Here is a 23,794-nt window from a genome sequence, read left to right on the forward strand (position 1 = left end):
ATGAAGCATAACAAGTTATTGGTACCCTCTGGTAGCTAGACAATAAAATAGAAAGGAAGTAGTGTATTAAGTCTGCCCATTCTATATTTTTATTACCCCCTTGAGCTAAAGACTTTAAATGTGCCTGGTTCAAATTCAGTTCTAGTGACAAACTGCTTTTGCTGGTGTCTGCTAACTACCATCATATTAACCTTTCCATTAGAGCTTGCTTAGGGATTCTAGCCCAGTTCCTTCTGAACATCCTAAATCTGCCACATTTGATTACAGCGTATCAGCAAAGTGCACAATGATTATGATCTTATCTCTTATCACCCCCTTGCTTGGCAACAACTCACATGTCAAGTTTCCTGACACAGATATGTAAAAATTGTTAAGTGTTCACAGTCTTGTTTTCACATTGTGCTGTGGAGGCAAAAAAAAAAAAAAAAATAATCATCACACTGCTAATCAGGTATCTTAGGACAAAACTTAAGGAGCTTCAGTTAGCCTTTCAAATAAAGCAAGAAAAATCTCCAACAACTCTTCAAAAGCTCATGAAACTGATTCTGCAATTTGTATTGAGACTATAGAACCAACAAAACATGGAAAAGTAAGGGACTGGAAGGACCAGAGCAAAATTCCAGGGGATATTTATCACAGAAGTGATGAAAAGCTGCTGGTGACTGAATTTACGCTGCAGCCTGGAATTTTATTTAAAAAAAAAAATTAATCAGAAAGCTTTTAGCGTGAAGAATCAGTTGTTACTTGGGTTTTTTGAGAATTTTGTGTTCTGTGGTATTTTAAAATTATTAAATAAATAGTAAATTGGCTCTCTGTGAAGACAGGGCTTCATCCTGGTTGCATGATGCAGTCAGCTCAGCAATACATTCTAATAGTCACAATTTTTGTCCTAGGGAAGCTCTTGGACTTGGTTCCCCTTGAAGTGTTAGGATGCTCCTCCATATATTTTAACTGGATGTTTGTAATATGTTTCAAGTAACAAATTTTCCAGGATAGCTGTTTATGGGGTTTTTTCCTGTTGGAGGCAGAGGTGTCCTAAGTCTGTATTGGTTGGGGAACCAAATTGGAGAGTTTTGGTACCTTTTGCAAGGTTTTCCAGCAGCATCAATAGGCCACTCATGCCTTTGTGAGATTTGTGTGTCAGCTTTGTTAAATCAGACTCAAGTGCATAATCTGTGAATTTGGGACACATTCTGGAGTCCTACCAATTCACCCCTGTCTGGCCACGTGGGGTGTGTAAGAAGGTCTTGATAAGTGTGCAAGTACAAATCCTTGCAAAACAAATGTATTTCATTACAGCTGTTTGAAAATAATATCTATATTCTGAAGAGGAATAGGAGGTGACAACTTTTTGTGGTGGTTGCCAGACACTGAAATGAGGGACACAGGACACTGTTACCTCTGCAGTTTGAAGCTGTAAATACTCAGATGTAAAATGTACCTTTGAAATGCAACACGAGGGGAAGGCAGGGACACGGTGAGGAAAAGTTAAAACCTCCTCAACAGCAAGGCTGCAGCACTTGAGCTCTGTAGGCTCTGGTTTATTCTTTGCTTTTGAAGAATTTTAGTACAGAAAGTGAGTCCAACTAAAAATGGCCAAGTTAATTCTCATGGAAGATGCTATTCAGTTACTTTTGAAGTCTGCACAATCAGACACAAGTCTCCAGACCACTCTGTTATGAAACTTCTGCTTTTTTTTAAATTGCCTCCTTTCCCCTAAATGCCTTCCTTCTACAGTTACATGCTTATTATATATTTAATTCTTCCTGAAAACATGTGTGCTTTTTGCTTTCTTTCACTGTCTACTTTATTTCATCCTTTCCCATCATTCTTCAGTAATCTTTTTCCTCAGGGTCCTCTTTCCCTCATATAAGTTCCTCTTTATTCTACCTTAAACTGATGAAATCACCTTTTGATCGTGCCATTTTCTCCTATTATAACTTCTTCATTTTCCTTTTAAAATTTAAAGTGCACGTAAACACACTGCACAAATATCTCCAAGCTCTTTGATTTGTGTGCCTGCTTTGCTTCACTGTAAATGTGCTTAATAAAGTCACAAGTAGCCACTTCCTACATAGCAAAAAAACTAAACACCTCTCTCCTGTTTCCTTTGATCTCTACGATGCTTTGCTGCATTTTCTAGTTCATGCATCTCTTAATTATCAAAGCCTGAAATAGTTCAGAATTTAGGTGAACCCTCAGAAGTCTACATATTACAAAGCTGGAGGGCTGTAATTCTCCATCCATCCCCTATTCAACAGCTTGTGCCACCAGCTGATACCTGCTATTCACAAATCTCCTAAAAAAGACATTTCAAAACAGAAAAGCAGCAATTTCAATTTTTTTCTCAGCCAGCCCTCTGGCATCTCTTTACCTTTGGAGAATTAGGAGTAAGATGGTGCCTGTTCGTTGTCCTCAGTCCATGCAGAGGGGTTCAAGGTTCTTCCCTCTCCCCTATGGTGGAAGACATTGCCTTCTAAAAGCTGTATTTCCAGCCTGAGCAGCAGGAAGGAAGAAATAGCACAAATGAGAGTATAATATATGGAAATGAAAAGTGTGAGAGAATTTTTAAAGGAGGTAAAGCAACTGAGAAGTAAGGGGAAATTATTTTTGTGTTTGGCAAACGTGGAAAGTTGGAAAGTGGGCTCACTGCCTGCCAGAGCTGGGGGAGAAACTGCTCAGAGGATAGCAAAAGAGCTACATAATTTTCACAGGAACTGGTGAATAGCCCAGGCATATTCTCTGCCCATCAGAGAGGTGAAGTGCCTGAAGATCAACAAGATTATCAGAACTTAGCAAATAATGAAGACTGAATACAAAATACAGTTCCTGAAGTGTTTAACTGACCTGTTGATGAAAAATAATCAGGCTCTTGTTAAAAAGCAGCAGCTGCAGTCAGAACTGCACATACTGTACCTGGGCTTCAAAATAACATTATGTGCTGATTTTGAAAGATAAAATCAATTTATTAACAATATAAATACATTATAACAACTTTGTTAAATGACTTTATGACTGTGCAGCTTTGTAAGTGAACTCAGTGCATCAGCTGTTAGCTGTGCATTAGGTGATTGTGTGAAAAAATCAGTTGGGATTCATAACGAGCAAGACACAAAACAGTACAGATAATTGTAGTCTGTCTTACTTTTCCTAATCTTAAAGAATATGATAAAAATAAATTAAAAAGCCCAAATTATGACAAGAACTAGGTTTACGTATATCAAAGTTAATTTGTGGAACTTACTGACTTGAGTGATATCTGAGAACAAAAGCTTTCCACCAAGCATTATAAACAAACCCAGGAATGCCTATATTTAGGTCAGATTGAAAACTAAGTAAATTAGACCTCAAAATCCTTGTGGCTGAGATCACGTGGTAGCTATGAGAAGAGGTAGGGTAAGATTCTAATGACAAGTTGTGCTGAGCTTCCTATATCAAATTAAACATTTCAAACTTGTTGCTGGATGAGAGCTCTGGTTCAGTATGACACTTTCTCTGCTCCTGGCTACAAGCACTGTAGTGTGCAAAGTCCCTTTAAAGCAAAGGCTCCTGAAGTTTTTGCAGCTTTGCCTTTTTTCAGAAAACTGAGGATGCTCTGTGTTCCACTGAATGCAGCTCCACACCCCTGTCTGCTGCAGCATGCTGGCAGTTCCCTGCCTGACATCGTTTGCTGGAGGGAAGTTAAAGAACCAGTATTTGTAATCCTGATGAAATTGGAGGGATTATAGTGCTATAAAAACTGGCTAAACTGGATGAAAATCAGGCTCAGAGGTTATCCGAAGTATTCTCTTACCAATTTTGTTTTTAATTTTATGATAGGTAAGGTTAGAATCCAGTAGGCAGCAAAGAAAACCACTAATTGCTCATTTAGAAATGCTCTGTAATTCTTCTGTTAGCTGTGCAGTTTTGCAGCCATTGGCATATCTGAACTATCATTAGCAAGATTAAAAACAATAGTCTCAGAGTGCTATAGAAACCCTTAGGAGAATGAAGTATTCCTCCTTTTAAAAACCTTCCTCTGCTGACAATAAAGTCTTATTTTATACCTAGCCATAAGAAAACAAATCTTTGATCTGCTAATAAAGTTGTAATCTCTCCCTGCTCCAGTCTGCTGGTAACAAGAGGTTTCTTTCTCTCTATTAACAGACTGATGACATTAAAGAGATAGCCCGGAAGACACAAGCCCTGCCAAAGGCCAACACTAAAAGGCAACGAATCGTAGTCTTTACCCAGGGGAAGGATGACACTGTGTTGGCTACAGGTATGTTTGTCAAATCTCCATTGTTGCTCACAATAAATACCCCAGATAAGCAATTCCAAGTTTTGGGTCTACAAATTCAAACTGTTGCGTGGTGCTGAGAGCGTTTGCCTTCCGGTGTTAGCCCATCCTTCTCATCTCTTAGGGCTTTAATTGGTTTTTAAAGTTCAGAACTGGAGAAGTTCATCTTTTACAGGAATGCCTGGGACTTTAGTTCTGAACATTTACTCTTTATATCATAGATCTAAAATATTGATCCAGTTGGTTTTACTCAGATTTTTATGACTTGAGATTTTATCTGTGGAGCCATCTTTGCTGCAAACAGGAACACACTTTGCCTGCTGAGAGCAGCTGTGCACCAGGGTAGTATATTTAAACATTTCTGAAGAGGAGGAAGTGAAATCCAGTACTAAGTGAATTTCCAGGCTTTTTTGCTTTGAGCAGAAAGTCTCAGTTCTAGCTTTCCTCAGCTGTCTGCTCTTCTACTCTCAAAGGAATACGTGGGAAAAAGGTGTTCTAGCAGAGACAGGAGTAGTTTGTGCTGTCTGGATTGATGGTGTACAAGACACAGATTTAAGCATCATAAACATGACCACCTACCTTTTGACAGTCTTTAATTCTGTCCACCTATGCTTCCAGACTAAATAAAGCTATTAAAAACATGTGCTGTGGCAGGCCATTTCAGTGGTTCATTCCTTCACAAGTTAAGTTATTAGTCAGGGCTGAATTCCTCCTCTGAAAATCAAGTGAAGTTGAGGAAGCTTTGTACCTGAGGGACTGGTGCTTACTCAAATGATATTTGTCTCAAAATCAGAATTGGCTTCAGACTGTGGCTGCAGGGCTAGCACTAAGCAGGTATGGCACTGCTCTATGGATCACTCTGAGCAGCAGGTTGAGTGATTTCCCCAATAGTTTGGTTCTTCTTCCCCTATTTTATTAGCTACAACCTGGTTGAAAGGCAGCAGCAAGCAGTCATGAAGAGCTGGGCATGTGTAGCTCACTGAGTAATGATGGAAGTTCCAGCAAGTTACAGCATTACATGAAGGGCCCATATGGAGGCACTCCACTGGAGTAGTGTACAGTTGGCTGAAAAAGAGCAATATAAAAATGTTTTTACACATCAGTTAGTAATAACAGTAGTAAACCTAAATCTTATATGTAACCCTCCTGTGCTCTTATTTAATTTTCACTGCGTACATATTTTTTTCTTCAAACTGGAGTTGTTAACAAATCCATTAATCCCTTCTTTGATATTTTTACAACTAGGAGCTTATTTGAGGACTGACACTTGCTAATCTTAGCTGTTTGTTCGCTACGATATGAACTTAATTTAAAGAATGCACTTTATATGCATGATAAATGCAAGATGGATAGAGAGTGCATGCAGTGGTGTCAGCTACAAAAGCAAACATGATAAATGTTAAGGCAGTTTTGAGCCGTGGGATAAGCTATTCAGTGCACAAGCATAGCTGAATCTCTTTGCTATGTTGTTATTCATGGCAGCCAAATAAATGTCAATAATAAAAGAGAATTAAAGATTTTCATTTCCCAGAGGCAGTCCTCTAATACAGCTTGATCTTTCATTTCATTTGTAATTCGTTCTCATGTCAGGATGCAATCATTCGCCAGGCTCTGTGTGTCATGTTAAGTCATTTAATAATGATTAAGAACATAAAAATGTTTGGCCTGTGGGGCAATTCTCGAAAGAGATACCAATTTGTTATTGTTTTCCCCCTTTTTCCTTCCCTTGGTGTGGATCATCTTTTCCCCACCTCCTCGCTTAAAAATCATAATGAAAGAAGAAAAATCTGTCCCTTAATTTTGCATATGACAATGCCACAGAATGGCACAGAGTACTGCTAACACCTATTCCAACACTAATTAGGTTGAGTTGTGCTTTGAAACCTGCAGTGAAGATTGTAAAAAGATTCTAAAGGATCCTTGGAAGAATTTACTACGTTTAGGAGTAGTTACCAGTATAATTAATTTCCTTTTCCTAATACACAGAAGAGGAGTGCATTCTCTGGAAAAGCAGTCTGTGTGTAGTTGTTTGTTCTGCCTTTCTGAGGATACAACACGTTCTCAGAGTTTGTGCCTGGATTCAAACAGTATTTGCCAAGTCAGGTTTGGATTTGGATGTGCTTGTGGGTATCTTCTGCTTTAGATTTTTGTCCAGCTTAATAATAATTAAGAAAGAACAACATGTTTCTGTCAGTAGTGACTCAACCACAGGGGATCAGTATTATCCAGGCAAAGGACTCTACTCTTCCTTCCTTTCTGCTACTGCCTTTAACCATCCAGTTCCAGAGGTTTTACTTTGTCAGTCCAATGTCAGTCCACTTTTCTTTGATTCAAGGCCAGGTTGGATGGATCTTGGAGCAACCTGGTCTGGTGGGATGTTCCATGCAGGGAGCTTGGAACTAGGTGATCTTTAAGGTTCCTTCCAACTCAAACCATTCTGTGCTTCTGAGATTTATGTTTTCAGAGGGAAAATTTCTGTCTTCTTATCACAGAGTGCACTGAATCTTTCTACTGTCTGTTCGTATCTCCTCCATCAGAGTACTCCAGCCCCAAGGCCCCTTTTCTTTCCCCTGCCTTCCTGTTCTCTGTCAGGAGGAATAATGGCAAGGAAGAAGCAACCTCAAATTGAAGCTGAGTGTGATCAGTGTGTTTTATAGGGAAGGAAAGGAGTGTTTAGGATTGGCACACAGGAGCTGTGGCAGATGAAATGTTAACTAAATTAACTGTCAGCTTCTAAAAAAGCTCCAGAGAATGTGCAAATGATCTTTGGCTGAAGTTTTCCTCTTCCTGTTATAGAATCATAGAAGGGTTTGGGTTGGAAGGGACCTTTAAAGTCTTCTAGTCCAACCCCCTGCAATAAGCAGGGAATTCTTTGAGTAGATGAGGTTGTTCAAAGCCCTTTCCAGCCTGACCTTGAATGTTTCCAGGCATGAGGCATCTACAGCCTCCTTGGGGAACCTGAGGGACATTTTCTAATCATGGCAAATATTATATTTTTACTGAAAAAATTGAAGGCATTGGATCTTCTCAGTTACAAGAAGGATTAGCAGTGACAAAAATGTACTTTTCTCTAGCATTGGTCCCCAGCATCTCTGATTTTTGATAAAGCTCTCTGGAAAAGAAATTAGTCTGTCAGAGGCACCTGTGACAAAACCTTTCTATACAGAATATTATTGTTTGGGAAAGGTATTAGTAACTGAAAATAGGATCTATAGACTTGCTCACCAAAAAGTTGATCAGAGGAACAGCATTCTGTGAATTCCTTCTGCTGATGCTCCTTATCCATACTGGGAATTACTTGGCTAGCAAGACTCTGGTCCCACTACCACAGCCTTGTTCCATCTTCCCAGGCCTGAGATTCTGGATTTGCCTGAGGGTTCCTGAGCTTCTGGGATACCCTCATGTCCTGTTTCAATACTTGTGCCTGTAACCACAAAAAGCACATGGGGTGGGAAGGAGAGGTAATGAACACGTGCAGTCTCCTGATTTCAGCAGCTGGAGCTTTTAAGAAAGGCACCAAAGCTCAGAAGCTCTGGCAAGAACATGATTGTCATATCTCTGTGTGCTCTAACAGTTCTCTGAATTTCTCTGAATTTCTCAGATGCTGGGGAAGCCATCCCTTCTACAGGGTTGCTCATAACAAGTTTTAAACAAACTTGTCTGATATGTTTTATGACTGGTCTTGGCCCAAAGGGAAATCTTCAGAAAGCCTGAGCAAAATCAGTACAGCAATGGAAAAACACACTTTTATATTGAAATATTTGCATAATTCAAAAACAGCTGAAGCTACAAACTTTAAACTTGGCTTGTTTTATAGCTTTAATACAGGAAAGGAAACCAATCCAAATTTAAAGAAAATCACTTCAGCACTTCTCAAGTTATAAATGATGAAATCTGGCATGTTCAGGCATCAACATAGAATTTTCCATTCTTGTTTCCCCCCCAGTGTTTGCAAGACCACCTCTGTTAAGGGCACATTTGTAATAAGCTCATTTTTTAGAATAAGGCAGTAAAAACTGATTATTTTTTTTTTTTTTTTTTACTTATAAGCCATTTACATCTTCTTCAGTTTGTGGGCTACATTACTTGAGAACCATTCAGGAAATGCATTAGCAGTGCTGGCAAATGTGCTAGAATGAGAAACGTTCCCCTTCAAGGTTTCTTAGCACAGCTACCATGTAGTACAGGCTGAAACAGTTTGTGTATTTCCATTTGGTATTGAACCTATTCCATAAATGAAACAGCATGCACAAAGTGGCCAGACTAATATGTCACAAAAAACCTTGCAGCATTACCAATTTTTAAAGCCAGCATACCAAGCTCCAAATAATAATAAAATTATTATGTTGGGCTAATAATTACAATAAATATAAGAAATATATATTGTGCGTATATTATTAATAATTATAACAAAAATAATAATTTTATAAAAGTAAAAAAAATAATACAATAGAGAAGCATCTATGTTTGGATAGAACCAAAACCTGATATAAATGAAAATAACACCAAAGATACAGATAGTATTTTTTAACGAAAGGTGAAGCTGCTTTTACTTTGTAAGGATAGGTTAAATCTTAAATATTTCAGAAGATCTTTTTAAACTGTTTGTTTTCGAAGGGTTGTCAAAACTGGGGAAACTGGAGAAATTTTAAGAGTTGTTGTTAAATCATAATGGCATAATGCTCATGCTTTGAGGGGGGATAAACAGAACTGATGCTGAAGCACACAACTTACCCCAAACAGAGGTCAGGAGGTTTTCTGCATCAGGTTGTGCTGCAGTCATGGACCAGTGTTACCCTGTAAGCCTATCTATAAAACACAGAAGTATTTATTACTGTTAACACTGCTGACATTTTATGGTGGGCCTGTTTGCAGCTCCTCTTTCTGTAGTTACCTGGCATTGTGTGTTCTCCTTGAAGAAGCAAGAAAAAATGTTTTTTTTTTTTGCTCCTTTCTTGCAGCTTTCATGCTTAGCCTTCCAGACAGAAAAACCTTGACTGGCTGTTTTTATCAGCCAGCCTTCCTGTGTGTTTACACAAACAAAAGTAGTGTCTTGCACCTGGGGAAATAGTAGTTGGGTTATATTACAGTGTGTACTTTTTTTCTTTTTTTTTCCACAGGATTTCGTGCTTTCACTCTTCCCTATCCGTTTATGTTCACAAATGTAAAGGAAAGTTTAAAAAACAAAAATGGATTTAGGGAAAAAGGAATTTGTAGTCCACTCATGGCATAACTAATGAGCTAGTAAGCCCAAGAGAATTTTTTTTAGTTCAGTTGTGACTTAGGATCCCACAAAACTTAAACTAATAATGAAGATTTGTTGATAGGGATTAATGAACAGCAAAGCTGGTAATACCTTTTTGTAACTGAGACCATTCCTGATTTCATGCTGGGTGGGAGAGGAGGTCTGAGCATTTTACTAGACAGCTGAAATACATTATTAAGACCTAAGTTCCTGGGTACAGAATCTTAACTGGACTTAAAAGTGTAGCTCAAAGAATGCATGTACATATATGTGAATATATATATATGTATGTAATGTGGGTGTTTCAGTAATTTCATACTGATTTAAAAAAAAGAAGATATATTTGAGTCCAATGTGTTAATGCACCAATGTACCCCGGGAATGGAGTAAAGCTGGGATATCACATTTTTGTGCATAATCACTAATAATAAAGAACTTTCAAGGCAAATTTGTGCCTCTTTTCAAGCCTGAATTTCAGGGGCTGTAGTGAATGGACGTTCTGGGATTCCAAGGGAAAACTATCCCTTTAAGCAGCAAAAAGTGCATGGCTGTTGAGGGGCAATGAACACAGCCCCCATCCCATTCCTTAGCAGCATTACCTCTTGGACAGAAGAATTTCTGTATTTGTTTCTCAGGTACAAATCTGTACATTTATCAAGTCAGGCTTTGCCCCATCATTCTAAAAGGCATTCCTGGGGGCAGAACTGTTAATATACAACTGTTAATATACAACTGTTAATATACAATATACAACTGTTAATATACAAATGCACTGCTTAGGTGGTAGCAATCATACAATGTTGGAGAGGCAATACAGAGTGAAGGAGTGGGAGCAAGGCCAGTCCAACCTGGGATCCAGCACAGTGTACAGTAGAAGAGGATAAAACCAGAACAAATCTGTGCTGATAGCTCCATGTGACACTCTCCTGGCTTCCAGCAATCTGTAGCTTGGGAATTTCTGAACCAGAGCCGTTGTCTTTGTGTGGAACAGCCCAAAATAGCTTCTTACCATAAATAATCTCTTGTGCTGATGAGTGTCACGATCTCTGTGTTGCATAAACAAATGCCTCCCCTTATTTGTTTGAATTCTGCTTCTACTGTGCAGCCAGTCCATAATTGTTCCATCTACAACCTCTTGTTACTTTTGATTTTGCAGAACTCTTGCTTACCTCCCTTTTTTTTTTTTTTCAGGCTCTTTTCCTATTTTATTATTTTTTGTTTGCTCTGTAATCCTGACACCCTGGCCCACCCTTCATGGCACCTTTTCTCAGGGCTACCACACACTTTGTGTATGAGGGACCAGAATGTTCAAGTGCCTGAGAAGTTTACAAAGTGGTTTAATTCTGTTACCTCCTTTGTTCTGTATTCCTCTCTTAATAAGTCCTACCATTTTATTCACTTTTCTGACTGCCACTGATTATTGTTCTCACAGAATTAGCTGTTGTAACTTCAGATTTTCTTTATGATGTGGTAATAGGTGGTTTAGAGCCCATCACTGTGTATTTCAAGCTAGAACTGGGTTTTGTATGTGCACCTTTTTTGCCTTGATTGACACTTTATAGCCCGTTAATGTGAGACACAGTTCACACTCAGCTTTTGTTCTTACTGTCCCAAATGAGTCCAAATGCATCAGAAGAAGATGGCAAAGGGCACAGTGAAGAGCTCCTCTCAGAGCTGGTATTTATAGCCTGGAGATGCTGCCCCTGACAAGCAGGCACAGTTATCATCAGGACTGGCTTTGGGCAGAGGGGTTTCATTAAAGCCATCTCTTAAGCCAATTGAGGGCCTGCCTTGCTTGACTCTGGAGAGCAAAGTTGAATAGATTTACAGTAAGATATTGATTCAGGTGCCATTAAATCCTAAATGGACACTCTTGTTCAGGAGAAAAAGTAGCTTAGTACAGTGTAGCTTAATTTTTTTTATTATTTATTATTTCAGAAACGAGGCCAGCCCTGTGATATTATTCCTCAATTAGAGCATCCACACAGAATTAATTTATCAGAAATTTCCAATGCCTCCTGTGGACGTGGCTGTAACACTTTACAATCAGTACCACTTTCCTGGTGACCTGAGTTGTCAGGTGGTTCATATATTAAAAAATTGCATTGGGACAATATTATTATTATTTTGTTTGCCTGAGTCATGAAACAACACAACTCCCATCTAGCAAAAAAGAAAGTAGATCCAAAGATGGAAGTAAAGGTGCTCCAGGATCAGGTGGCAATATTGTAGAACTGCCTGCAAAGCAAAGAGCAAAGAACAAGGGGACAGAGCCAATAATAGGCTATCAGGAGAGAAATTATCTCTTTGACATCCCGTATGCTGAAAACCACCAATTTTATCAGAGAACTGTTTTAGAAGAATGGCTCAGACAGCAGAATTGGTCATTCAGTAGCTGGGAAGCACTGGAACTGCTGACAGCCTTCCAAATTTAATTTGTGCTTTTCATGTGTACATGTGAGTGATGCAACTTTGTCAAGGATATCCCCTGTTTTCTGAAAATGACACCCACCCCTCTCCATGCACATGAAATTCTGGGGACTTTTAGTTTTTCGGTGACTGTATTTGCAACTACAACATTATGTCAGTCTAAGTACATTTCTGATTTTTTGAACAAACGTAGAAAAGCCAAAACTAGAGTATTCTGTTCCAGATAAAATAATTATCCTACAAACTTTTTATTAGATTTATGCTTTAAGTTGAAAGTTCAGCATTTTCCTTTTCTATGCTTGCATTCTGAGTTGCTGCAATGTTCAGAACTGGATGCTGCCCATTTCTCCTTAAAAGCCTATGTTTTCAGGAGCTGAAACCTGACACCCAGGCTCTAAATGTTTACCATGCATAGGCTTCCCCCTCCCAACACTTGGTTAAAGTCATAGTAACAGGGTGGCTGTTTTATAAAATTATCAGATAGTAATATTTTTAAAGCAATAATTTTTAAGAAACATCTTCTCTTACCATAATTTGGTGTGATTATGTTTTCTTTGTAAGAAATGAAATGTATGGCTTGTTCAGCAGGTTTCATAATAGATCAATAATTTGTTGGCTTAACTTTTTTTTTTTCCTGTGGAGATGTGGGAAGATCAATGTCTGTAGTGCCCTAGGTCATGATCAATACTTTTAATAAAACTTCCTTTTTTTTTTTTTTTCTTTTTCTTCTTTTGCCTTTGTACAGTTTTGCCTTTATTAATGAGCTTTTCCTTTGGTTTCAGACCATTAATGGTTTTCAGATAATGTCATACTGCCCAAGGTCAAGGCCAGTTTGAACTTAAAATTCTACTTATCAGTGATTAAATCTATTGGAATGGGTTTGGATGTGTTAGAAGATACAAGAGCTGGAAGCACTGCTTTCTAGAGGCTCAAAGTTAAAACAAAACAAAATCCCAACCTTTTGGGAGGATAGCACATTAAAGCTTCCTTTTTTCTCTTTTAATTTCCTTCTTAAGCAAATAATGATTGTTCTTATTCCTGTATCTTATGTTGGCCTTATCATTGCAAGGAATTACTCTGGTCTCAACTTCTCTTCAGATAAAGGTCTGAAATGTTCCATACTGAGTTTTAAAATGATGTACTGCTGATTTTGCTAAACCAGATTGAAATAACATGTCTGGTTCCTTGCTGAAATCCTGGGTGGGAGGGCAGCAACTTATCAAAGTATGTGTTGTCAGCTGGAGTGCTTGCAGAGAATCTGCTCTTATTGTCTCTGGGTCCCAACCCAGTGTCTTTTCAAATCAATGGAAAGATCTCATTAACTTCATTGGATATTGATTATGGCCATGGAGAACTTAAAGCATTCATAAATATTAATGGCTTTTACTGATCCATGTGTCTTTTTGTCTCGTACCTTGTCTCCAGTTTTTGTAGGCTGCCAGCAGCCTGTACAAAAAGCCAACTTTACAAATCTTGAAAAATTGGGCAACACATTTTACCCTAAGGTATCTCCACTGTTGTCTGTTACAAATGAGGTGAATAAAGAAATGGAGCCTTTGACCATTGGCACCTGGGCATAATATCTTCTGTAGAAGGTCTTTTTTTCCATTATTTTGGCAGTCTTAGCCTTTTCTTATGAGCCAGCAATTCACTTCCTAACGGGTCATCACAGCAGAGTGTGAACAGCAGAATCTCTCCTCAGAAGGTGCCCCACAGACTCTGATAGCCTATCATCTTTAATTTAGAGGTTCTATTTCCTATCTTGTGATTACAGTTGAATGAACATTGCAGAAAAGTTAAAATTGTAGCTATCCATGTCATGCTTTGGCCATAAATGAGGGAACTTAGGTTTTTGAGCCTTACCAGCTCAAATAGTCACTATAAAATAATTGCACAGAAAGGAAGGAGAGCAAAATGTGAATATGTAGGGTGACCCTAAAGGAAAATGAACTGCAGGAACTAACCCTTTGATTAGAAGTTTCTCTTCTGTAGTGTCCAGTTGCAGGCAATAAAAATTGTGAGAATAGAAGACAAAACCTCAGCTCCAGGAGGGGTAGAGCAGAGATCCTGGCCAGTAGAAAAAGTGGACAAAAGGGAGGGATGAATGGGATCCTGTTCACCTGATGTCAGGGATTTAGTATTCATTTGTACAAGACAATAAAACATCCAGAAGGTACTGTTGTGGAGGGGAGGGGAAAGGGAGGTTAGTTGGAGTTATCAAAAGTGCTTAATTGTCTGAAAGTGGCATTGGGAGGTTTCATGATGGGATGGGCTCAATGGTTTCCACAAGTCAAAATGGTTTAAATGCCACATCTGAGCAGTGAGCTGTGCACCTTACTCATATACCAATGACCTGGCCTTGGAGCACCTGAGCACAATATAGAATATGAAGTGGCAGTTCAAATAAACCTCTGGATGCCCCCAAGATAACATTTATGTGGCTGGCTGATCCCATTTGTGTGAAAGTAGGCTCCAGCTTACTTTCTTTCACCACAGCTGTTTTCTTTGTTAGGAATAATGAAGTCATCAGCCCTAACTTAAAGTATATACAGGCAGCATACTTAGTGAATACAGTAACCATGAACTCTTTCCCTAACGTTAGGTTTTGGATATACCTACTGAATGATTTAGTACTAATGTTTGTTTAAATATGATACAGAAAGTCATCCAAAACCAGATTTACATTTTGGAAGGCTGTTTGCTTTGCTTCTGTTTCCTGTAGCCTGCTACCCCCTGCTCCCCCTGCCCTCCTCATCCATCCTGAGCCCTCTGCCTGCCCCAGCGATTAGGGGACAGAACTAAATCAGAGAGGAGTCTATGGAACCAAATATTTATGTCCCTTGTAAGCTGACACCATGAACCTGAAAAGATGCCAGGCCAGGCATTGTGGCTGATAGCAATTGATCACAAATGAAAGTGCAGAACTCCTCTCCAAATAGTTGGCTTTCCAAATGTGATAATCAGTACATTTCCTGAGAGAATATCAAAGTGCAAATAAACTCTGCATGCCCTCTCTTTCCTCCCCACCTGTACAAAACCCTGGCTGTACAGCACATTGTTGTTACTGACAACTGAATAAGAATTTTTGGGAGCAGTTGGCTATCAAATGATGGCAAATTTAAAGGTTATGCAAATCGTGCCAGTACAGCCCAGCTCGTTTCAGACCTCTTTTCTCTATTATCATATCAATTGAGTCAGCTCATAGTAGACAAAGCAAGGTTATGGGAACCACCTAGAGCATCATGCACCATTAAACACCAATGCAGCATACATGAACATCTGCAACAACGATCTTATTAACAGAGGGGCTAGGGGAAGGCAATAAACAGCTTTCTTAGTCACTTAATTGCAAAAAAATGTAATAACCCAATACTCGTGTTATTTATCAACTGCGAGTTGGTCAAAAATTATGCAGTTGTGGTGGATTGGATTACAAACCCTTTGCACGCTGTAAATTACTGCAAAAATATGAAAATCCATTTATGAGCAGTTAAACACTCTAGTTAGTAGAGTGCTCAAGATGCAATTTTCTTTTAATCTCTGGTGCATCGTGGAATGTAAGTACCTGCTTTTTGCACTGACATTTTTATATTTAGCTAAAACCCAATATATAAACCCCTAAAGACTGCTTTTTTATTTCCTGCTTAACTGGACAGCTTAAACGTTTTGAAAATCAAGGGACAGCTACTGTGAGAGGTAGATTTCAGGAACCATGAAGTGGTCTTTCTGTGTGCAGCTGAAACAGCTGTTTGGAGAAATAAAGCAAAGCATTTTAGATGTTCATACTGGAGGTGCATTGTGTGCTGGCTTCTGAGGTGGCCTAGAAGATGAGAGCATGAGAAGCTGTGATCTCAGATGGCTTAGGGAAATGAATACAGAAATTAAAATACCTTACAAATCCATGATAAAGAGAAGTGAGGTTTAGTTCTTTGGGGACCAATTCACACTGCTAGGAATGGGCTAGATTTGGAGCACACCTTGGAATCAGATAAATTGGTGGGGACTTACAGTCCTCCTCTCCTCAGAAACCAGGGGCACGGGGGCATTCCCTGGCCTTGGTTAACAGGGAACTGAGGGCCTGCTCATAAAAGGTTAGAGCTGCAGGAGGAAAGCACCACTCCTCAGCCTGAACGTGCAAAATGTACAGTCATTTAAGAATAAAATCAAAAAGAGGAAATAAGAGACTGGATGAGTAAAACAATACAGGCACAAAGGTTGATTTTGTCAAGTGCCTTCAGCAGAAAAACCTTTTCCAAACCTTAAGTCTGCTTCCCAGCAGCTCCGTTCCTTCCTGGTGCCCTCTGCTGCCTCCCAGATTTGTGTTTAGATGGGAAAACCATGAAGCCTTCTAAGTTTTCCTTGGCATCAAAATCCAGCTTGCACTTGGGTTGCACTCCAGGTCACCAGTGGACACCTCAGTCATTTCTGGAATCAGCAGGAATTAGCAGAGAACTCCTGTGGGGAAGGAGGGCAAATGAAAAGTAAGCAGCAAAGATGAGTGAAAGCTTGGTACAGGTATAAATTTGGCAAGTTGAGAGTTACAGAAATTAATATTGTTTCCATAAAAGAGGGCACTTTTTCTTAAATATGTCAAATTGAACATTTTTTTTCTTATTGTAAGTAACCAGCGTTTTCCAATTTTTCCCCACATTTTAAAGTTACAGTTCAAATTATCTCAATCTGGAGGTTAACCAGAGTTTTTTTCCTGCATATCTGTTTTCTAAACCACTATCTGCTTCTTGCCTTTTTTCATAACTTAGCAGAGTATACACATTTTGTTTTTACATATCTATTTACTTGCTTACAAACCTTATTTCTCAGAAGGGAACTCTTTAGAGCAGGAACTTTTTTCTTCCCTTCTAATACATATCTTGGTGGTCACCTTGACAATAAAGGGAAGACAAATTAGGTTTAAAAGATCACAAGTGGAACTTGGCTGTGTGTCAGTTGAAGTTTGATGATTTTTAAGCTGTTTTATCACTTCTAAAAAGAAGATCAATGCATTGGTTTGGGTTTTAGGTTGAAATGGCTTAAAGCTGAATTATTCAGTGATTTAATACTAAAGAAATAAAACTTTAAAGAAAAGTAACTGAGAGTGACAGGCTGTGGTAGGAGTTTGACAAGGTTCTGCAGAGACAGAGGTTGGAAATTTTTAATTTTCCTGCTAGGTAGTTATTTTGGGTTTGTCAAGCAGCCTGGTTTTATAGCACTGGGGTTTTCTGTAGACAGCAGTGGTGCAAACACTGCACAACCTCCTGGAGTCCCTTCCTGAGTGCCTCTGTCCTGCTGCCATGCTCAGAGGGCTTGTTACACAAACATGTGATTCAAGAGCTCTTGCTGGAAACTGTTTGTCAAAACTGATGTTATAATAACTGTATCCAAATTAATTTACTTCACTATAGTCAAAATAATACAAATTCAGGGTTGGATGATTTAAAATAAAATGTATGTGACATTAGTCTGCAAGGTGGTAGATTAACCATCCTACTTTAAGCAATGGTTAGATAATACTTTTAAACTATTGAATTGATACAACAATGATCAGAGTTTGGAATATTTAGTTATCTAAGAAATAATCTGAACTGATTTAGAGCAAAAATAAACTAAATTTGGGGCCAAATTCTTTTTATCTAGACTGGCATAATGCTTAAAGAACTCCCTTAAAAACAGTGGAGTTGCTCTGTTTTTAACTGGCATTTTTAGAGCATAATATTTTCCCACTGAGAGTAGAGCAGATTTCAGCCTCTACTGCAGTGACATCCTCTAATAGATCTAAAATCTGCAGAAGCCTCAGAAAATTCATCTAGCAAGCATGTTTCATTCTTCAAAAACAAATAAGTAGTCTAGGGAGATCTTAATTAAAGGCAACACAGAGTTTACAAATACAGCACGAGAAGAAGAAAATAATTTAAAGAATCCTACATCTGGGCTGTGAGTTAAAAAGATGAAAAATTAAAATTTCTACATGTAATCTGAATATTTAAAGGCATTTTTTGTGGCATATCCACTTTAGCAATGGCCAACTAATAACCAGTACTGATTGTTAAGCAGAAACATATACATACATCAATTTATTTTTGTAGGGAAGGCTGTCTCTTTCATTCTGATGGACTAATTGCATTTATGAAACTAAATATAAAATCTCCCAGAAGAAAAAGCTCCTTCAGAGCTGCTCTGTGGTGACCTAATGCTCACTCCTTCTCTTTTCAGTCTTACTGATGCTCAAGTAAAATAGAAGTGCCTTGGGCCCATTTCTGCCTCCACTGACGACCCATGCTTCTCAGATTATCATGTAGCATAAACAAAGCTGTCATGTAACATGGCATTTATTTAACTGATGTGGTTTCTGTGTTCACCACTCTGAAACTGAGGTACAGCTAAGAAAGCTTGCAAGTTTTGACAGGTGGGTTTGCCCTGCTAGGGCAATATGCTTAATGTATTTAAAAAAAAAAATAAATGCCAGGCATAATGCAGGTTATGTCCAGCTCAAAATGAAATTATAATGGGTTTTCTCTTTTTTATTATCCTGATAAGTTTTTGGGTAGGAATTGCTTTGAGATGATTATGGGTTGGTTTGAATCCATTCCCCCATGTCCTATCACTACCTGACATCCTAAAAAGTCCCTCACCAGCTCTCTTGTAGCCCTCTTCAGGTACTGGAAGGCCACAATGAAGTCTCCTTAGAGCCTTCTCCTCTCCAGACTGAATTGATGAGGTTGATGAGCACAGCTCAAAAAGTAAGACTTTCTGGGGGGAGTTGGCTTGGTTTTTTAGCTGTAAGAATCAAATAATATGTACAGTATCCAAATCAAGACACGTAGGATCTGCAGTGCAGCAAGAGACATTTAGATTTGTTAATATAATAATAACCCTGGTGTGGCCAGGCTCACTTCAGCAGAGATGTTGGGGAGAGAAGAGAACAGGATCATCCAAGTCACAGGTTCCATTTGTAGGTAAGCAACCTCTTCTGTCTCCAGGACAGATCCAGGATTTCATAGTCATTCCCAGACAGTCACTGTGCTGGAGGAAAGAAACACCTGCAGAAGCTCCTCTTCAGTTTGATGCCTGTAACTTCACACCCTTTGCCTTTCCTGAGTCCTCAACCCCTTCCCTGGTCTGGAGAGAGCTGAGAGGGGAAGAACAGAGCTCTGAGCACTACCTTATGTCTTCAGCAGCCACGCTGAGCTCTAGGAGTGCCTTTTCTGGCAGTTCAGTGGGCGCAGTTTCGGCTCCCTCTGAAATCTGTGCCCAGCGGGCAAATGGCAATACTTGTGTGCTCCAAAAGGCTTTTTCTACAGAGTTCATTGCTGCTCTAAACCTTAAACATTGTGACACATGCCAGAAAAATTCAGCAGCTTGTACTTTAGGGCAGTTTTTCTATATATGTATGCATATGTGTATATATATATATATGTTGGTTTTTTTAATGTTGTATTATCACCACACTGAAGCAAAAGTACTATTTTCTGCTGCCCTCCTGCTTCTCCATTTTTACACACAGGCACAGTGGTTTGTTTACTTGTGCAAACAAAGAGGCATTTAATTTGAGGAATAAAGTAGAGCTTCAACTCACAGCACTGACAGTGAAACAGAAAATACTGATGTTTAGTGGCTCTCACACCTTCTGTAAACAAATGACATTTGAGCCTGTAGAAGTGACTCAGGAGCCATTAGGTGCTGGTGTTACATTTTTTTACAGTTGTAACTAGATAGAGAATTCTGAGTCTGAGCTCTTGCAGGTATAAATCAAAGAGTTATTTCAAAGGAGTGGTGTTGAATTAACAGGACAGAATCAGCCATAGGTTCAGAGGTGCACAAAAATAGTGTTTAATTTGACATTTTTGCTAATAGTTGATGTGTATGAGTGTACAGATTCCTTTGGAGGAACCTTCTTTCCCCTATTAACTCTCATCCTGTGAATCACCTGAGTGAGGTGCTAGGAATATGACTTCTGAATAAAAATACTTGTTGGTAGATAATGGGACAACGTGTGTGCCTGAGGAGAGCTATAAAGGGAAGACAATTCTCACTGAACATCTGTGGATTAACTTTAACTGCACACTGTCATTTCCCCTATAGATATCTCCAGGACCACAGAAGGTTCTGAGTCTTGGACACCATACTCCCTCTCTCTTTCTTCTGAAAATGAGCTGACTGCCTCTGAGGGACAGTATTTTGCATCCTGGCCAGCACAGCTATAAATGGACTTACAGTGCTCAGCAAGCTGCTATGAGAATTTTAGCCTGGGTCTCTAATGATAGAAAAAAATTAATATTTATATTAATTGTATCATACCACAGGCACATCAATGCATTGTAAAAGACCATATCTTGTTGGAAGTAACATTATTTATGATAGAAACAAAGACTTAACTTCTTCTACATTGGCAGTTATGCAGTTCTCTGGGCTACACGTTGAATTCTTGGGATTACGGCATCATTTGTTGTTTATTCTTAAAACATTTGATTAGAAAGATCCTGAAGCGTGTGGCTGACGTGTCTCGTGCTTCTTATACTATTTAACTCCATTGACTTCCACAGATAAATTCCTTATTTTTCTGACAAGCCCCACGTAGCTCCAGCACCAGGCCAGACAATGAGGGGAGATGTCGGCACGCAAAACAAGGCAAACTTAACATGCACACAGAAAGTGCCAGGGGGCCCGGGGTGTTCATCCAGGCCAGCTTAGCTGAAAGTCCCAGCCTGAAAATCCAGGCTCTCGTTCTGTCTGCTCTGAAATGACAGCTTGAATCAGGGCTGCCAGGGTTGAAATCCATCATCACTGGAAGGCTTGAGGATTTCTTACCGGGGCCTCACGTTGCCCTGGGACTGTGCTGAGCTGATAGGGGGGCAGTATCTGATTTACCTTATCAAGTGTGGTGTCTTTGGGTGAAGTACAGCAACAGCAGCATTTTTACTGTAGAAATAACAGGGCAGAGGGTTGTTGTAATTTTTAAAGATGGATTGATGTGCCGAAAAAGATGAAGGGACTTTGGGCCTACTCTGGGTTTTACTTTCTGGAGAGAGGTAAAAGATCAGAATCATCTGGACTGACGTGGGCTTGTTCCAAATACTTTTCTCATTACTTCTTTACCTTATAGCTGCCCAGACACATTTATAGGTTTTGAGTTCAGGTTTCTATGTTCTGTTAAGTTTTTCCTGTCTTTTGGGTTTTTTTCCTCCTTTCTTTTTATCTGTTTTTGGCCCCCGATCTAAAGAAAATTAGAGAGGTTGGAGGTGGGGAGGAGATGGGACAGAATTCTGTTTCACAGTTGTTCCTTTTTTTACAAGCTAAAGCTCACAAAAAAATACCCATTAATGTGTCTCCATCTTGTAAGCATCTGTACTACCACTACCAGCCCACAGATCAAAAGCTTATTTGAGGAAATAGCAAGACGTTTTTGTGTATATTTTAGGGCTCCCTTCTCCCTTTTATTTTATTTTAATAGAAAAATAAGGACACTCCAACATGTTGCCCATAAGAGTTCTGTTACAGGTAATTAAATGTAAGTTTACACATTTAATCTACTTTTAAGAGCAAGAGAGACTGGTAAATGACCCAGTTAAGGAAAGTACTCAGCCTAATTGGATGTAATGATTGCTTGCTGGTGTTTATTACTGTACTAAGAGTAGACGTGTAGTCTGTGACTCTAATTTGGTTTAAAGACAGACCTGGAGTGCTGCAGCTATCATCAGAGTTCGATCGTTTCAGTTAACATCATGCATTGGGTTTGTGTTCATTTGGGAGCTTAAATGTATTAGAAGGGAAGGCCCTCTGCTTTTTCACTTAATAGTGCTCTCCAGTTGTTATCTCTCCAGCCTGGTTCACCTTCAGAAATATCTTAAGCTGGATATGCTAGCACATATTTTTGCCTGGGGAAAGTACATCTTTATGTACATAACACATTAACCAACAACTAAATTTACCAACAGGATGATTCCTTCTGATTTAGCTCTGAATATTGTCTTCAGCTTAGGAAATATTCACGTTGATGTTTGATTTTTGTTACTTCTGTATCATTCCAAAACAGTCGAGTTCCTCACCCGTGTGAAATCATTGAGAGAGCTGAATCAAAGTCCCAAAATTTAAGTTTCTTTAATGCTTATTACTAAAACTAATAATTTATAGACACCTCATTGCAATTTACACTCAGAATTTTGAGCTTCCAGGAAACGATATCCAAGTTGGAACCTCTTGTATGCCAGGGTGTTTACCAGAGAAGATATTTGTTGCTTAAAAATAGAACAGTGGATTTTATGCCCAGAGGAGCAGCACTTGGACTTCAAAACACTTATGTAATTATTCTTTATTTCATAAGCTCTCAGAATGATAAATGAAATCAGAACTGACTTTGAAAAGCAAGGCCACTAATGACCACTGCACTTAGCCAAGTGTGTCTCTGTGTTCACTATGATGGATTTGGGAGTTTTATATCATAATAGATCACACACAAAAATGAAGTTAAAGCAACACTGGAGTTACAAAAACAAGGGTATTCAGAATGGAGACCTCTGCTTCATCTGAGTTTGCCCTGTTGGGCCTAATTGTTGCAAACCACATCAGTGAGAGTTGTTAGAGATTTTTATGCTCTTACAGAGCCAAGGTAAATTAATGGCAGCTTTAATTCCAACTTCATTTATTGTGTAGGAAAGGGGAATAAAACACCTCTGTATTATTTTGTTGTATCTTTCAAAATATATTCTTTTTAATTATAGTTTAGTAGACTGTACTATGCTGACAGAAGGTTAAGGAAACCATCTCCTAAGGTTAAGGGAAGATAATTTGTCTACTGGATGTGTGCAGGTGGTGATGTCTGTATAATGTAATGTGTGCTCTAAAGCCATGCTTCCACCCTCTGAAACTTCAGTACTTCAAAATACAAGATTACCACTCCTCTTGAAAATTCATAAAGTTACAGAGAAGGAATGTGAGCTCTAGGTAAAGACTGAAAACTGTGATCAGGAAAAAAAAAAAAAAAAAAAAAAAAAGGGTTCTCATACTGGATTCCTAGATTCATAATTTCTTGCCATTTTAAACCGGTTTGGTTACTTATAGTTACATCTACTGCAGAAAGAATAGAGTAAGAGCTCAATAGACTAAGTGCAATACTTAGCTGCAAGTACTAGAGGGAGTTGAGGGAAGGAATCAGGACAGAGGAGGAGGAGAAAGATGATGGTGAGAAGTGTTGTTTGTGTTAGTTTGCTTGAACAGAGTCCTCAGTTACAGCATGGGAAATAGAATGTCTGTGCATTATTCACTCCCTGTGCCCAAACACTTACATTTGTATGCATATGCCAGTGTCTCCTGAGTATTTAACATGGAACATCTGTGTGTGTGCCTGTGCACACTTGGGAAGGGAGCAGGTTAGCTGACTGCAGTGTGCCTGCCACAGAGTTATCCCCACGTTCATTGTTTCAGCATTATCTGGAGCAGATCATACACACCTTCCTATGAAATGGATGAATACCCTCTGCTCGGCTGGCAGAGTTTAATGTAAGACCTCTCCTTCTTGATTTCCAATTCAAATGAATCCTCTGAAAGTCACTAAAAAACAGTGCTCTTGAAGACTGGCTTAAGAGCACAACGCAGCACTGAAGCACATTTCTAAATAGCTTTGCTTAACAGGATGGAGAGTAGGATGCACTGAGAACTGACTGAAACCTGTTCTTTAATTGGAATATTCATCTTATGTTTTTCATTACCCTTTTTCCTTTTCCTCTCATGGATGGTTGTTGCTAATGCTCCCCTCCCCTCCTGGTGGGCCAGCCAACAGTTCCCTCTGGAGGCAGCATCATTATATCTGCCTGGTTCACTTAGTAGCAGATGGTGAAGAGCAGTAG

At 39.0% G+C, this 23,794-nt stretch overlaps 1 protein-coding gene across 4 annotated transcripts in view; it reads left to right on the forward strand.

The window, feature by feature from the left end:
• Positions 1-23,794, forward strand: part of ADK (adenosine kinase) — a 233,514-nt gene that overhangs the window by 191,280 nt on the left and 18,440 nt on the right. For all 4 annotated transcript variants that reach the window (XM_071748240.1, XM_071748243.1, XM_071748239.1 and 1 more), the window contains one exon: positions 4,147-4,261. In XM_071748240.1, the coding sequence (XP_071604341.1) occupies positions 4,147-4,261 (115 nt within the window). The remainder of the gene's footprint in view (positions 1-4,146; positions 4,262-23,794) is intronic.

This window comes from Heliangelus exortis, chromosome 7, assembly GCF_036169615.1.
Source record: "Heliangelus exortis chromosome 7, bHelExo1.hap1, whole genome shotgun sequence".
Classification (NCBI taxonomy): domain Eukaryota; kingdom Metazoa; phylum Chordata; class Aves; order Apodiformes; family Trochilidae; genus Heliangelus; species Heliangelus exortis.